Here is a 17551-nt window from a genome sequence, read left to right on the forward strand (position 1 = left end):
GCTATTATTATAAATAAAATCTGAGATAAAGTGACTTATCTGCTTTCTGGTCATTTTTTCTAAATCTAAAATTATACAATATATGCTCTCTTGAGTTTAGTATATTTAAGAATTCTTTCCCACCCGAGATCTTCTCACTGTCAGGCATCAGACAGACAACTAGCTCTTGAAAGCACTTACCACCACCTTATGGCATTTTTGGTTTTGTACATCCATTTTGTTGTATTTTGTCCAAGATTCAAGGCTTACTTAGAATTTTATAAGGACAAATAAAGCTTTCTCAAGGATCTAAATCCTACTATTGTCTTTTCCTTAGCTTAATTTTAAATCACTACATACAACTCCATTTTCCAATAGGCTCAGGGTTAAGTCAACTCAGGGACTTCATTAAAAGTAAATTAAAAACTAGTGTGATGGAGTTTTACCAAAAAAGAATGATTTTTATGTCTCCTTCAACAGTAGAATCCATAGATAGTAGCACAGCATTTGTCTGGAACACTATAGAACCCATCTTCTGAAAGTAGGAAAAGAGAAGTTCCTTTAAGGCATGTGCTTCAACGGGAAGGGGACTATGTCCAGAATAGTTCCTTTTAATTCTTTTCTAAAATGTGTCACAATGCTAATTTATCATTTATTTAAGAGAATTTATAAATATCATTAGAGAAAGAATATTAAAGAAATCTTTATGTCAGTTTCCAGGGCTAACTAGATAGAAAATAATAGTGAAGATCAAGGTTAGATTGAAGACACAATGGGGAAACTCAATATACACCATTAAAGGTGTTGAAAAAGTATTCCAGTTTGTATTTTAGAAGCAAATTTGGGGTAAAAAAGGATTTATAGGCCAAACTTTAGAAGCGATACAATCTATGTTATACTGGCATTAAGTGACAACCAATTTAATGCAATTATTCTGTACACTTATAGTAATGAAAATGGAAATAATTACATTTAAGACATTTACAGATTTTAGTATTTGACTCAGTGAGCAATAATATTGTACATGCCTTTATTCAAAGCACTTTTCATATATGTAATAGTATTTTACATACTATTTTAAGTATTTTAAATAGTATTTTAAGTACATAGAGATGGCTTCTTGATATCACTGTATTAAGTTTCTGTTATTCTGCCTGTAGATTTATGTATTGATGTATTTTAATAATTAAATTAATATATTACTATAGACTTTCTTCTGTGATTTATTCTACTGCCTCAACTTCCGCCTTCTTCATTTATTTTCTACACTAATGAATTGACCTATTCAATTAATGTGCAGGTTACAAGGTCAAATGGGTGTCAGTCATTTCTTATGTCTATATTTTAAGTAATATGTTACTACTACTAGAGCACCAAAATTTATTCTTTTTATAAATTAGAGAAGATACTGATAATTCTCTTTGTATTTCTGAATCCAAAATGTTTGCATAAATGGAAGATAAAAGAGTTGAGTTACAGATATTTTAATGGGAGTATTTTCATAACCCTTGTTTTGGCCAAAGAAGTGTCTCTATATGTCATGTTGACATACGGGGAAAAGAGAGATTAAGAAGTGCTGCTCTACAATAACTCCCTTTTAATTCATTTTCTACAGTATTGACATAATGTACTGAAAGAGCTTTTTTTCAGTTGCTTTGATAGCTAATGCTTTAGATATAATGTCATATTGCTTTGGTGGCTATGAAAGGTTTGTTATTTCCTCCAGGTATATTTTATAGTTACATATATGTCTTGCTTTTTATTAGGGAAGGATAACTAAAGGGGAGTTGAAGCCTCAAAAATATCCCTGAAAAGTTGACATTCCCCACTGCTTTCAACAATGAAAGCAAAATATACATGTCCAGTGCTTGGTAGTTTAAGATCCAGGTAGGGAGGGGAACCAAGATGGCGGAGTAGAAGGACGTGCTCTCACTCCCTCTTGCGAGAACACCAGAATCACAACTAGCTGCTGGACAATCATCGACAGGAAGACACTGGAACTCACCAAAAAATATACCCCACATCCAAAGACAAAGGAAAAGCCACAATGAGATGGTAGGAGGAGCACAATCACAGTAAGATCAAATCCCATAACCAGTGGGTGGGTGACTCACAGACTGGAGAACACTTATACCACAGAAGTCCACGCACTGGAGTGAAGGTTCTGAGCCCCTCAGGCTTCCCAACCTGGGGTTCTGGAAACGGGAGGAGGAATTCCTAGAGAATCACACTTTGAAGCCTAGTGGGAATTGATTGCAGGACTTTGACAGGACTGGGGGAAACAGAGACTCCACTCTTAGAGGGCACACAGAAAGTAGTGTGTGCATTGGGACCTAGGGGAAGGAGCAGTGACCCTAGGGGAGACTGAACCACACCTACCTGCTACTGTTGGAGGGTCTTCCGCAGAGGCGGGGGGGAGGGTGGCTGTGGCTCACCATGGGGACAAGGACACTGGCAGCATAAGTTCTGGGAAGTACTCCTTGGCAGAGCCCTCCCAGAGTCATTAGCCCCAGCAAACAGCCCAGGTAGGCTCCAGTGTTGGGTTGCCTCAGGCCAAACAACCAACAGGGAGGGAACCCAGGCCCACCCATCATCAGACAAGCAGATTAAAGTTTTACTGAGCTCTGCCCACCAGAGCAACAGCCAGCTCTACCCACCGCCAGTCCCTCCCATTGGGAAACTTGCACAAGCCTCTTAGATAGCCTCATCCACCAGAGGGCAGACAGCAGAAGGAAGAACTACAATCCTGCAGCCTGTGGAACAAAAACCACATTCACAGAAAGATAGACAAGATGAAAAGGCAGAGGGCTATGTACCAGATGAAGGAACAAAATAACCCCCCAGAAAACCAACTAAATGAGGTGGAGATAGGCAACCTTCCAGAAAAAGAACTCAGAATAATGATAGTGAAGATGATCCAGGACGTTGGAAAAAGAATGGAGGCAAAGATCGAGAAGATGCAAGAAATATTTAACAAACACCTAGAAGAATTAAAGAACAACAAAACAGAGATGAACAATACAATAACTGAAATGGAAACTAGACTAGAAGGAATCCATAGCAGAATAACTGAGGCAGAAAAACCGATAAGTGACTTGGAAGACAGAATGGTGGAATTCACTGCTGCAGAACAGAATAAAAAGAATGAAAAGAAATGAAGACAGCCTAAGAGACCTCTGGGACAACATTAAACGCAACAACATTTGCATTATAGGGGTCCCAGAAGGAGAACAGAGAGAGAGAAAGGACCCGAGAAAATATTTGAAGAGATGATAGTCAAAAACTTCCCTAACATGGGAAAGGAAATAGCCACCCAAGTCCAGGAAGCGCAGACAGTCCCATACAGGATAAACTCAAGGAGAAACATGCCAAGACACATAGTAATCAAATTTGCAAAAATTAAAGACAAAGAAAAATTATTGAAAGCAGCAAGGGAAAAACAAAAAATAATATACAGGGGAACTCCCATAAGGTTAACAGCTGATTTCTCAGCAGAAACTCTACAACCCAGAAGGGAGTGGCAAGATATACTTAAAGTGATGAAAGGAAAGAACGTACAACCAAGATTAATGTACCCGGCAAGGATCTCATTCAGATTTCACAGATATATCAAAAGCTTTACAGACAAGGAAAAGCTAAGAGAATTCAGCACCACCAAACCAGCTCTACAACAAATGCTAAAGGAACTTCTGTACGTGGGAAACACAAGACAAGAAAAGGACCTACAAAAACAAACACAAAACAATTAAGAAAATGGTCATAGGAACATACATATCGATAATTACCTTAAACGTGAATGGACTAAATGCTCCAACCATAAAACACAGGCTTGCTGAATGGATACAAAAACAAGACCCATATATATATGCTGTCTACAAGAGACCCACTTCAGACCTAGGGACACATACAGACTGAAAGTGAGGGGATGGAAAAAGATATTCCATGCAAATGGAAATCAAAAGAAAGCTGGAGTAGCAATACTCATATCAGACAAAATACACTTGAAAATAAGGAATGTTACAAGAGACAATGAAGGACACTACATAATGATCAAGGGATCAAGCCAAGAAGAAGATATAACAATTATAAATATATATGCACCCAACATAGGAGCACCTCAATACATAAGGCAACTGCTAACAGCTATAAAAGAGGTAATTGACAGTAACACAGTAATAGTGGGGGACTTTTAACACCTCACTTACACCAATGGACAGATCATCCAGACAGAAAATTAATAAGGAAACACAAGCTTTAAATGACACAATAGACCAGATAGATTTAATTGATATTCATAGGACATTCCATCCAAAAACAGATTACAATTTCTTCTCAAGTGCGCACAGAACATTCTCCAGGATAGATCACATCTTGGGTCACAAATCAAGCCTTAGTAAATTTAAGAAAATTGAAATCATATCAAGCATCTTTTCTTACCACAACACTATGAGACTAGAATTGAATTACAGGGAAAAAAGCATAAAAAAACACAAATACATGGAGGCTAAACAGTATGTTACTAAATAACCAAGAGATCACTGAAGAAATCAAAGAGGAAATCAAAAAATACCTGGAGACATATGACAATGAAAACACGACGATCCAAAACCTATGGGATGCAGCAAAAGCAGTTCTAAGAGGGAAGTTTATAGCTATACAATCCTACCTCAAGAAACAAGAAAAATCTCAAGAAAACAATCTAGCCTTACACCTAAAGGAACTAGAGAAAGAAGAACAAACAAAACCCAAAGTTAATAGAAGGAAATAAATCATAAAGACCAGAGCAGAAATAAATGAAATGGAAAGAAAACTATAGCAAAGATGAACAAATCTAAAGGCTCGTTCTTTGAGAAGATAAACAAAACTGATAAACCATTAGCCAGACTCATCAAGAAAAAGAGGGAGCGGACTCAAATCAATAACATTAGAAATGAAAAAGAAGTTACAACAGACACCGAAAAAATACAGAGCATCCTAAGAGACTACTACAAGCAACTCTAGGCAAATAAAATGGACAACCTGGAAGAAATGGACAAATTCTTAGAAAGGTATAACCTTCCAAGACTGAACCAGAAGAAACAGAAAATATGAACAGACCAACCACAAGTAATGAAACTGAAACTGTGATTAAAAATCTTCCCACAAACAAAAGTCCAGGACCAGATGGCTTCACAGGTGAATTCTATCAAACATTTAGAGAAGAGCTAACACCCATCCTTCTCAAACTCTTCCAAAAAATTGCAGAGGAAGGAGCACTCCCAAACTCATTCTATGAGCCCATCATCACCCTGATACCAAAACGAGACAAAGATACTACAAAAAAAAGAAAACTACAGGCCAATATCACTGATGAATATAGATGCAAAAATCCTCAACAAAATACTAGCAAACAGAATCCAACAACACATTAAAAGGATCATACACCATGTTCAAGTGGGATTTATCTCAGGGATGCAAGGATTCTTCAATATACGCAGATCAATCAATGTGATACACCACATTAACAAACTGAAGAAGAAAAACCATATGATCATATCAATAGATGCAGAAAAAGCTTTTGACGAAATTCAACACCCATTTATGATAAAAACTCTCCAGAAAGTGGGCATAGAGGGAAGCTACATCAACATAATAAAGGCCATATACGACAAACCCACAGCAAACATCATTCTCAATGGTGAAAAAGTGAAAGCATTTCCTCTAAGATCAGGAAAGAGACAAGGATGTCCACTCTCACCACTATTATTCAACGTAGTTTTGGAAGTCCTAGCCATGGTAATCAGAGAAGAAAAAGAAATAAAAGGAATACAAATTGGAAAAGAAGTAAAGTTGTCACTGTTTGCAGATGACATGATACTATACATAGAGAATCCTAAAAATGCCACCAGAAAACTACTAGAGCTAATCAATGAACTGGGTAAAGTTGCAGGATACAAAATTAATGCACAGAAATCTCTAGCATTCCTATATACTAATGATGAAAAATCTGAAAGAGTAATTATGGAAACACTCCCTGGACAATTGGAAATTGCTTCAAGTATTTCTTTTCCTTTAGGAACAATTCTAGTTTACCACTACAACAAAAAGAATAAAATACCTTGGAATAAACCTACCTAGGGAGACAAAAGACCTGTATGCAGAAAACTGTAAGACACTGATGAAAGAAATTAAAGATGATACCAACAGATGGAGAGATATACCATGTACTTGGATTGGAAGAATCAATATTGTGAAAGTGACTATACTACCCAAAGCAATCTACAGATTCAATGCAATCCCTATCAAATTACCAATGGCATATTTTATGGAACTAGACAAATCATCTTAAAATTTGTACGTAGACACAAAAGACTCCGACTAGCCAAAGCAGTCTTGAGGGAAAAACACGGACTTGAGGAATCAGACTCCCTGACTTCATACTATACTACAAAGCTATAGTCATCAAGACAATATGATACTGGCACAAAAACACAAACATAGATCAATGGAACAAGATAGCCCAGAGATAAACCCACGCACCTATGGTCAACTAATCTATGACAAAGGAGGCAAAGATATACATAGAAAAGACAGTCTCTTCAATTAGTGGTGCTGGGAAAGCTGGACAGCTACATGTAAAAGAATGAAATTAGAACACTCCCTAACACCATACACAATAATAAACTTAAAATGGATTTGAGACCTAAATGTAAGACTGGACACTATAAAACTCTTAGAGGAAAACATAGGAAGAACACTCTTTGACATAAATCACAGCAAGATCTTTTTTGATCCACCTCCTAGAGTAATGGAAATAAAAACAAAAATAAACAAATGAGACCTAATGAAACATCAAAGCTTTTGCACAGCAAAGGAAACCATAAACAAGACGAAAAGACAGCTCTCAGAATGGGAGAAAATATTTGCAAACGAATCAGTGGACAAGGATTAATCTCCAAATATATAAACAGATCATGCAGCTCAATGTTAAAGAAACAAACAACCCAATCCAAAAATGGGCAGAAGACCTAAATAGACATTTCTCCAAAGAAGACATACAGATGGCCAAGAAGCACATGAAAAGCTGCTCAACATCACTAATTATTAGAGAAATGCAAATCAAAACTACAATGAGGTATCACCTCACACCAGTTAGAATGGGCATCATCAGAAAATCTACAAACAATTGCTTGAGAGGATGTGGAGAAAATGAACCCTTTTGCACTGTTGGTGGAAATGTAAATTGATACAGCCACTATGGACAGCAGTATGGAGATTCCTTTAAAAACTAAAAATAGAATTACCATATGATCTAGCAATCCCACTACTGGGCATATACCCAGAGAAAACCATAATTCAAAAAGACACATGCACCCCAATGTTCACTGCAGCACTATTTACAATAGCCAGGAGATGGAAGCAACCTACGTGTCCATCATCGGATGAATGGATAAAGAAGATGTGGCACATATATACAATGGAACATTACTCAGCCATAAAAAGAAACAAAATTGAGTTATTTGTAGTGAGGTGGATGGACCTAGAGTCTGTCATACAGAGTGAAGTAAGTCAGAAAGAGAATAACAAATATCATATATTAACGCATGTATGTGGAACCTAGAAAAATGGTACAGATGAACCAGTTTGCAGGGCAGAAGTTGAGACACAGATGTAGAGAACAAATGTATGGACACCAAAGTGGGAAAACTGCGGTGGGGTGGGGATGATGGTGTGCTGAATTGGGCAATTGGGATTGACATGTATACACTGATATGTATAAAACTGTTTTTTTATACTGCAGTGTTATTAGTCATCAAACAAACAAACAAAACTTCCTTTGGGTTATTTGTATGGAAATATGTTAATATAAATGTTTCCGACATTACATGAAATTTCTAAAAATCTTATATGTTCTGGTATAATGTTATAAGTCATAATTCTAGTTATTACTTTAAATGTATATCTCAGAAATAACTAAATTTCCTTGTCAATTACATTATTATGAACTTTCATCAAATCTTTAACTGTGGTCATTTTTAAGTCTTTTGTCATTTACAGACAGTCCTCGGTGTACTCTGATGCTTTTGCAAATATGTTCCTATAAAAGGGTTTCATCTTCAAGGAATTCGTGGAAAAGACTGAGAAGTACAGGTTTCTGGTAACTGACTCTACTGCTGAACTGAATGAATAAGCATTTTCAGAACTCTAATGGAAAACTGATGAACTCATAAAAGTGCTAACAAAAGATCAAGATAAAAAAAATTAATTACATGGGACTGAGTGAACTGATGAGGATGATTATAATTTTTGTGACTTTCTGTTTGAAAAACAAAAAAAATCCCACAAGTACTCAGAGGCAAAAAATGTACAAATCAATTTTCACTGCAAAGTAAAGGAGCTGTTACAGTGGAGGATTACTGGACTGAATGTCAATATTATAACATAGTATGAGTGTGTTTCGTGTTTGGTAATTGCAATCATTGTTGCTTTTGTTGTGATCATGCATTTACAATGCTTGGTGTCAGTCTATTTATCTCTTGTAAAAATAAAATACAGTGTGTGTGTGTGTGTGTGTGTGTGTGTGTGTGTGTGTGTGTGTGTGAAAAAAAAAAAGATCCAGGTAGTATATCAATCCATATAGATCAAAGTAATCAACTCATCAATGAGATAAAAATGTCTAGAGAAAGAACATTTCATATTAGATAAGCTATATCAGTAAGGGTAAAAAACATGGTAGTAGATTCTTCTCTGGACTATATAAATATTAAGGAGCTACTGGTAAATGCCAGGTACTATTGGGAGGAGTGGATCCAGCGTTAAACAAGACAGGCAATGTCCCTGCCCTTATGAAACTTCTATTTTAGTTGGCTTGGGTGTGGAAGTAAGTATGGGTCAAAGTGTCTATTCTTGAACATAAAACATACAGTATTCTGCATTTTACGTTCTACTTACTTGATCTAGAGGCTCGTTAGTAAGAAACCATAAACCTTACTCAGGAGGCATGTTTCTTCTCAGTATGAATTACCCAAGAGTTACTACTTAGCTTCTCCTGATAATTCTGGCTCACTTTAACATAATTTCATATACATCTCTTATTTAAATTCAAATTATAATGTTATTTTCAGTAATCTTTATAATTTGTTAAAATACTATTTAATATTAACCATTTTTCTAATGTAATACCATTTTTTTTCTACTAGCTATTGGAAATTGCTTCAAGTATTTCTTTTCCTTTAGGAACAATTCTAATTGTAAAACAATACTGTTTTTGGTTAAGTGGAGAACATTTGCAGAAAAATATATCTTAAAATCAAATAAAATAACCAATCATGTGCTAACTTTTAATCTATATAAGAAACTAGGAAGTTGTTGCCTGATAACATTTTTGGCAATTACCAGTACAGTTCACACACATGAAATAAAGTTCAGAAAAATATGAAATTCATTAAGCAGTGACTGAAACATTGCTCCCCTCCTCATTAATTCTATCATGTCACCCTGCCTTAATGAAAATTGGGCTATGCACATTGGCCTGATTACTGTATATATTCTTTGCATCAGCTATAAGACAATTTTTAAATATAATAAAACCCCTAAAATCAGGATAAATCTTACAATCAATGTTTTCAACTGTGTTGCATTTGCAGTGTTTTTACATTGCTCTGTGTGGATTTTATCATAGTTTCATATTGTCCTTTCTTTGATTGAGTTATATGCAGTATTAGCACTACATGTGGTGAGTTACCAATAAGAATATTTTCAAAAAGCTTTTACTATGATTTGGTATTATAGCAAATGTTATTTTGTATATGGAAAGCCATGGAAAGAAAGAAAGAGTATAACTTTGACATTAATGAAAAAAATTTGTACTTGCATTGCCTTCAATTCCATACTCTCTTCTAAATTAAAAACCAAATGCTTTATGAAATCAAAAGAAGGAATATACTCACATGTACATGAAGCTGTATCATTGAGACAAATGCAAAAATACTATCAAACCTAAGAAAGGGAAGTGAAGACAGAAGAAATTTGAATGAGAGGCTGGTGTGACTGATGAATGGGTCAATGGGGTAAGGAAGGAATGTGGTTTTTATTTGTTTGTTTTAGAAGATGTTGAGGGTAGGAGTTTATTAATTTATTTATTTTTGCTATGTTGGGTCTTCGTTTCTGTGCAAGGGCTTTCTCTAGTTGTGGCGAGCGAGGGCCACTCTTCATCGCGGTGCGTGGGCCTCTCACTATCACGGCCTCTCTTATTGTGGAGCACAGGCTCCAGACGCGCAGGCTCAGCAGTTGTGGCGAACGGGCCTAGTTGCTCCGCGGCATGTGGGATCCTCCCAGACCAGGGCTCGAACCCGTGTCCCCTGCATTAGCAGGCAGATTCCCAACGACTGCGCCACCAGGGAAGCCCTGTTTTTAATTAGCATCATAAGTTTTGTTTGTTTTTTCCTTCATAGTGGTATGTAAAATAATAATGTGTTTTAAAATCGTTCATCCTGAATTCAATGAAATGCAGATTATATACCCCAGTGAAGAAATGAGAGGAAAAATAATTATAGGGAAGTAAAGAACTGATTTTATTATAATCTTCAGTTTTGACTGATTAATCACTAAATTTGCCATCCATTCATCTTCTACTAGGAACCCAAAGGATAGGTAATAAAATAACTGTTTGAGGGGCTTCCCTGGTGGCACAGTGGTTGAGAATCTGCCAGCCAATGCAGGGGACACGGGTTTGAACCCTGGTCTGGGAAGATCCCAGATGCCGTGGAGCAAGTAGGCCTGTGAGGCACCACTACTGAGCCTGCGCGTCTCGAGCCTGCAAGCCACAACTACTGAGCCTGCGCATCTGGAGCCTGTGCCCCGCAACGAGAGGCCGCGACAGTGAAAGGCCCACACACCGCAGTGAAGAGTGGCTCCCGCTTGCCGCAACTAGAGAAAGCCCTTGCACAGAAACGAAGACCCAACACAGCCAAAAATAAATAAATAAATAAATTTATAAAAAATAAAAACAATAACTGACAAGTAAATTGTCTAAAAACTAACATAATTATATTAGTTTGTGGAAATTTAATTCCAGCTTTAAGAAAGATGTGGCTAGGTATATGCACTGAAAGTTCCCTCTGGGGAAGTGATGTCAAGAGCTTCAGAAGGAATTAACATCAATTAGCAGCATGATGAAAAACTTATTTCCCTCTGGACTACTGCAACCAAATACAAATTTTGTGTGTGTGTGTGTGTATATATATATATGTATGCAAAAATATATTTTTATATTTTGAATCAAAGGGATCTTTCCTATATTTGTCTATATAGAATTAAGTACATATTTAAATGTAGACTTTTAGAACTGGAAGATAATTGAATAAATGTTAGAGTTTCTTCAAGATCTAATTTTTATCTTCTATTTTTCTCATCTCTTTCAATAGGCTCATAAATGAAGCCCAGAGAAATTAATTTCTTCATCAAAGTTCACACAGTTTGATAGCAGCACAGACAAGATTAGAGTCTTTGGCCCAAGGTTCAGTGTTCTTTCCATTATGCCAAATTATCCCCTAATAGGTACATAAGTAGGATAATGAGTGTAGTGGATGCTGTGGTGTGCTCCCAAGTTCTCTCCTCCCGCACCCCAATCACACACACATACACTCACACACACATTTTCACAACTAAAGCCTTCATTTTCCCAGTTGGTAAAAAAGTTGGCAGCTAATAGCATTCAAGTAAGTTCCTTTACAAAAAAAAAAAAAAAAGCCTGTTCATTCATGGTTACACCCCTTTCCCAGATATTGCCAATGTCCAATAACTTGTTGATATAAGAGTATAAGGTTCCCAACCACTTGCCTAACTTGGGGACAATTCTGAGGAGTCATCCCAGCTTCCAATTTCCCTGTGTGATTATCTGAGATAGACAGTTTAATTGAATAGAGGTTAACTTCTCCCTCTGACAGACACTGCTTTCTTCATTACCCCATGGGTGTTGACTTGAGAATACACTCTAGTAAACTTTTGTTTATTGTCTCAAATATTTGTCTCAGAATCTGTTCTAGGGAACCAAACCATAAAAATAAATGTAAAATTACTCAAGTATTCTGGAGTAAATTACCGTGCTTTTTTAAGTTGAGATAGAAGTATTCAAAGTGGTTTTACTTCTAAAGGATGAAGCAAGCATCTATCAGAGAAACTTCTAGGTGTATTCACTTTATTTTGTTACTATACTTATTGTTGCTGTCATCAAGATAACTATTCTTCAGGTATAATATTAGGCATTTTATACACAGCAGTTCATTAAGTCTTAAATATAATCCTGTATGTAGATACAGGTATGAATGTAAATCTTTGTTTCCCAGATGAGGAAATTGGAGATTTGGGAAGAGTAATTAACTTGCCATGGTCGCTTAGCTAGAAATTGTCTGATTCTGGGTGATTCTCTCATTAGACCTCAAGCTGCCTAAATGCAAGAGCTGGTTCTCTTATGAACAATACTATTTCCTATCACATAATATAGCACCTTGCTCTCAGTAGAGGTCAATAAATATTTATCAAATCAGCAAAAGAACCTTTATTTGTCTGACCCCAAATCCATGCCATTAGCCCCATGTGCTATGCAGTCACCCATGTACACTGTGAGCCCTAGACTTAATGATGAACATCACAAAGAACTAAAAAAAAAAAGGAAAAGTCTAAGATGTTAAAAGCAAACTACGCTGAACAAACAGGAATGGGTGATTTAAATATGCATTTAAAAAAATAGATCATTTCACTTTGTTTCCTTTTATAGTAGATGCATATGTACCTTGTAGGATCAGATGTTATACCAGAGAACACTGAGTCTGCCTGTGGGATTGAGTCATTTGATCCCTTTCAATATGTCTTATTAAAACTATATTCAATTTAATGTAATATATCCCAGGAGGGTTAAAATGATCGCATAAAGAAAATGATGAACATTTCCCCAAATCTAATGTTAAAGTAATGGAAATGAAGTTTCCACTCATCTCCTCAGCTTTCCTAGGCAGCATGTATATAAATAGAATAGAAAGGTTTATTATCAAGATGAATTTACCAATGGCTCTTCTGTTCTGAAACGAATTTTTTTCTCAGAGTATTTTATACCCATGTTTCTGACATTTGGATGTGATATCAGGCACAGTGTTTGAGGATCTTTCAATAACTGATTCAACAGTTAAGTAAGCATCTTATAGAAGTAAAGTCACAAAGATGAAAAGAAAAGAAAATCTCACATTTCTAAGTGGGTCCAAATACTTAGCCTATTTCTTTTACTCCCAAGAAAGTCCCTGAAACACCTTCTGTAAGTCATACAATGCTTCTTTCATACAAACAGGTAACGAGCCTTACTATCTCTACTGCAAATCAAGGGAAGAGTTAAAATGGCAAATTAGAAGGAATGGAGAGGGTCTGATATATGTAAGCACAAATTAAAAACTAGAATGGCAGCTTACTACAGACATTAAGACAATTTAAAGAAAGAAAACACATGGTTAGCAAAATATCTCAATCTGAAGTCACTGAGTATAAAGACACCCTAAAGATATCCCCTAATAGAACTTAGTTTTACAGAAAATTGGGGATATTCATCTCAGTAATGATAATCTTGAAGCCTCAGTTTAAGTTACAGTATGGTTCTGCATGTACTTTATTTTAGGAAAATGTTGTACATTTTAGAAATATTCCCATGGGAATACTGGGAGGCAGAATGAATCAGTAGTTAATCAAGCAGACTGTCTATCTTACACTATCTGTAGAGCACAAACTCACTGTGTTCTTTTCTAGCCTGTGTAATGGGACTGATAGAAGCTACCTCAAGAGACTCTTGTGAGGGATAAATAAGGGCATTAGAAAAATGCTTGGCATATAATACACACTCAATAAATATATTATCTCAAGCAGATAAGCTATTTTTCATCAAATATTTATCAAATGCTTAATATGTACCAGAGAATTGGGTCAGGAGGTTTAGATTGGAGATAGGAGAAGTAGACGACTTAAGGTTGCCTATTTGCAGTACATCAGCAAGGACTTGATTTAAAGGTATGTGAGGAAAAAGAGAAAGCAAAGGTGATTTAGAGATGTTGGCCTGATAGTGGTACCATTAGTGAGAAGGAGGGTATTTGGGGAAGAATAGGTTGCAGACTCAAAATCAAGTTTACTTTTTTGGTTTTGTTTTATGTCAGATTAGGAATGTTAATTAGTCAAAGTGATGATGCCGGGTAAGTAAATTAGGGCTCAAAGTAGAGACCAGGTTTGGAGAAATGGTTTTCTAGGGAACAAACAATGTACAGTTGGGTATTTAAAAACTATGCCATTTAGATGTCACGTACAGAAATTTTCATTGGCCCTTCAGCACATTTTGTACTAGCCTACTGCCATGTGCTCTATTCTCCTCTCTCTTACCTCTTTCTCTTCCCTTTTTTCCTCCTTCTTTGTAACAACAGTAAATCCTTCATTTTTTGCCACCAGAGCAATAAGCCAACTAGTTAGTTTCTATCTCAATGTATTTTTCTAAACCAAGACAGTGCTCTCTTCAAGAGGAATTCTGGTGCCAGTTTGTAATCTTTGCTTCCTCCACAACATGATTCAATAAGCTATGTCTTGCTCCTGTAATTAGAGTATAAACTTCTTGTGAGAAAGCAGATGGGCCTACACTCATGGACCTGATTTTGATTAATAAAGTGCATCCAAAAGTCTAAATGCTGAAATTTCTTTTAAGTGCCCTGTTCTCTGTAGGTCATTGGAGTGACTTCTTTTTTACTTCCTTAAATTTCTAGGTCACCACTTGGCTGATACAAGTCATGATATTGATCATTCTAAAACTCTCTGAGCATACACTCAAGTAAATATAGCATATTAAATCCAACAAAAATGTATAGATTCATACATAGATGTTCATTACTTATTAAAATAACATGTATTCTCAGAGAAAATTATAGAATTCAAACTTAGGAAATTAGATAAACACATTTCAAAATGCCTTTTAATTCAACTCTGAAAAGAAATGAGCTATCAAGCCATGAAAAGACATCAAGAAACCTGAAATGCATATTACTAAGTGAAAGAGGCCAACCTGAAAATACTACATACTGTATGAGTCCAACTCTGTGACACTCTGAAAAGGCAAAACTATGGAGATAGTAGTTGCCAGTGGTGGGGACAGGAGGGGAGAGATGAGTAGGCAGAGCACAGGGGATTTTTAGGGTAGGGAAAATACTCTGTATGACAATATAATAATGGATAAATGTCATTATTAAGTGTGTCCAAACCCATAGAATATAGAACTCCAACAGTGAACCCTGAGGTAAGCTGTGGACTTTGGGTAATTATGATGTGTCAGCATAGGTTCATCCTGGGTAAAAAGTAACACCATTCTGTTGAGTAATGTTGATAATGAGGGAGGTTATGAATGTGTGGAGGCAGGTCTATGAGAAATTTCTGTACCTTCCTCTCAATTTTGTTGCCAACTTAAAACTGCTCTTTAAAAAAGTATTTTAATAAATGCCTTTTAGAGTTAGTTATTCATTTAACCACTCTTTACAGTAGAATTGCACTGGTAAATACAATCTCATGGAAAAGAGAAAATAATTCTATTGATATTTTTTAAGCCTTGTTGAAAACTTATGGTTTTGGACACAAATGCGAAAGCAACACCCTGGTGTGTGTGCTATGGACGTATTTTTTAAAGACATCTTTTCTTTTCCATGTCTTTACCTCAGGCTACATATCGAAATCGAATTGTGAACCAAAGTCTCAGCACAAGGGACAGAAAAGCAATGCATACTCCCACCGAGGACCGTTTTAGATACTCAGCAGCGGACCAGACAAGCCCCTACAAAAGCAAGACCTGTCAGCTCTCCAGTCTATGTTTAAGCAATTTTTTGAAGGACAAGGAACTAGTGGAAGTTATCAAACACTCCAGAGGAACTTACGAAACCCTCACGTCAGAGGTCACCCAGAATTTACGGGCCACTGTAGGGCAGAACTCTCTGAAACCAATAGCTAAGACCGAAGGGCTCTCCACGTTCTCAGAGAAACCAAAGGACCAAGCTGCTGTGGCCCGACAGCATTCAACCTTTACAGGCAGGTTTGGACAACCGCCAAGAGGGCCAATCTCTTTACACATGTACAGCAGAAAGAATGTTTTCCTCCATCACAATTTACACACAACTGAGCTGCAGGCTCTAGGCCAGCAGGATGGGTAATTAAATCACCCCATTCCTGTCTCTGGGTAGGATAAGACGGTTAGTGTTTCTCGTGCATAGCTCATGTTTAAATTTTCATGTATTTTTTATTACTTTTTATTTTTAGTTATAAACAAAGAACTTTACTTTTTTGTTTTAGAATGAGGGTTCAAGCATGTTAATTGAATTAGGTTTAATAGCTTTGGAGACTTTATTATATATATGTATAATAAATGAGACCATCTTGCTGGTTTATATACAGGCCATAATTTATTTATCTTTTATTTTTATCAGTCGCTGATATGCATTGAAGTTTCAGAAGATAATATCAAATAGCACTCTGTTCACTTAATGGTGTTACTGTGAAAATAGATGTGCAGAATAGATAAAGCGATTGTAAGGAATTTTAAATTACATAGTTAATAGAGAGAGAAAAGAGGGATTTTAAAGTCTTGTATTTGGTGGTGTATTTATTTGAAGAATGAAGTTTGTTTGCATATAACCTAGAGATGCGTTTGTCTCTCTGTTACATACAATCAAGCTTATCTTGCCATACGATTAAGGGGGAAAGTGGTATTTCTTTTATCCTCTAAGTGTTTAGTTCACACTAGTTCACAAAGGATTTCAGACTGAGTAATTGCTAGCCAAATAGAGAATGACAGCTCTGATCTTCGAAACAATTTGCTTTTAGTTTTTGCTATTGATGTCGAAGTATTATGACATAACACAGTGAGGTGGTAATGTTGCCTGAATTTTGTCAAATGATGTGTAAAACATGACATGCTACACTCTTTGAGTCACTGTCATGGTTATATCACCATATTTTTTAAAAATTTGAGGAATAGAACATTCTAAGAAAATTATTTTACTTCACTTTCCTTATATTTTTTAATTTTTCACTTCTTTTTTTAATGTATGTCCAATTTTGCTTTATATACATTATTAACCCACATCAATTACTCTACATTATGAATTGAGGAAGAGAAAGTCAGTTTCTTGGTAGCCCAGTTTACACTATTTTGACTATTCAGTCATCTAGATTTAGAGGAAAAGGTAAAATATATGTAAACTTCGGCAGTTTGATCTTAGAAATAAATCTCTAACAGGAATACTTCACTCGTTTGATGGCAAATATTTCTCTTTAACAAACAAGGCCTAATATGTCTTATACATAAGTGCACGTGAGATAAATAATTCCTTTATGTTTAATTTATCATAGAGCTGTATGCAGCTATAGAAATAAATAATTTTAAAATGACCAGTAGGAATCAGGGCTGCAGCTTTCTTATACGAAGATAAAAGCTAATAACTGAATCCATATTAGGCACAGTCCATGCAAATTGAAATTGTCATACCTACTGCATGATCTGTTTCCCTTGTGCTCTCTGACAGAATCCATG

The 17551-nt window shown here is 36.0% G+C and overlaps 1 protein-coding gene across 1 annotated transcript in view; it reads left to right on the forward strand.

Moving 5' to 3' along the window:
• CCSER1 (coiled-coil serine rich protein 1) overlaps nt 1–16172 on the forward strand; it is a gene marked incomplete at both ends in the record, with an annotated part of 1097278 nt that extends 1081106 nt beyond the window's left edge. Inside the window, one exon of the mRNA XM_082653728.1 lies at nt 15687–16172. Within this exon, the coding sequence (XP_082509854.1) occupies nt 15687–16172 (486 nt within the window). The remainder of the gene's footprint in view (nt 1–15686) is intronic.
• Nucleotides 16173–17551: the final 1379 nt, after the last annotated feature.

This window comes from Grampus griseus, assembly GCF_964374135.1.
Source record: "Grampus griseus genome assembly, chromosome: 4".
In the NCBI taxonomy this organism is placed as follows: Eukaryota; Metazoa; Chordata; class Mammalia; order Artiodactyla; family Delphinidae; genus Grampus; species Grampus griseus.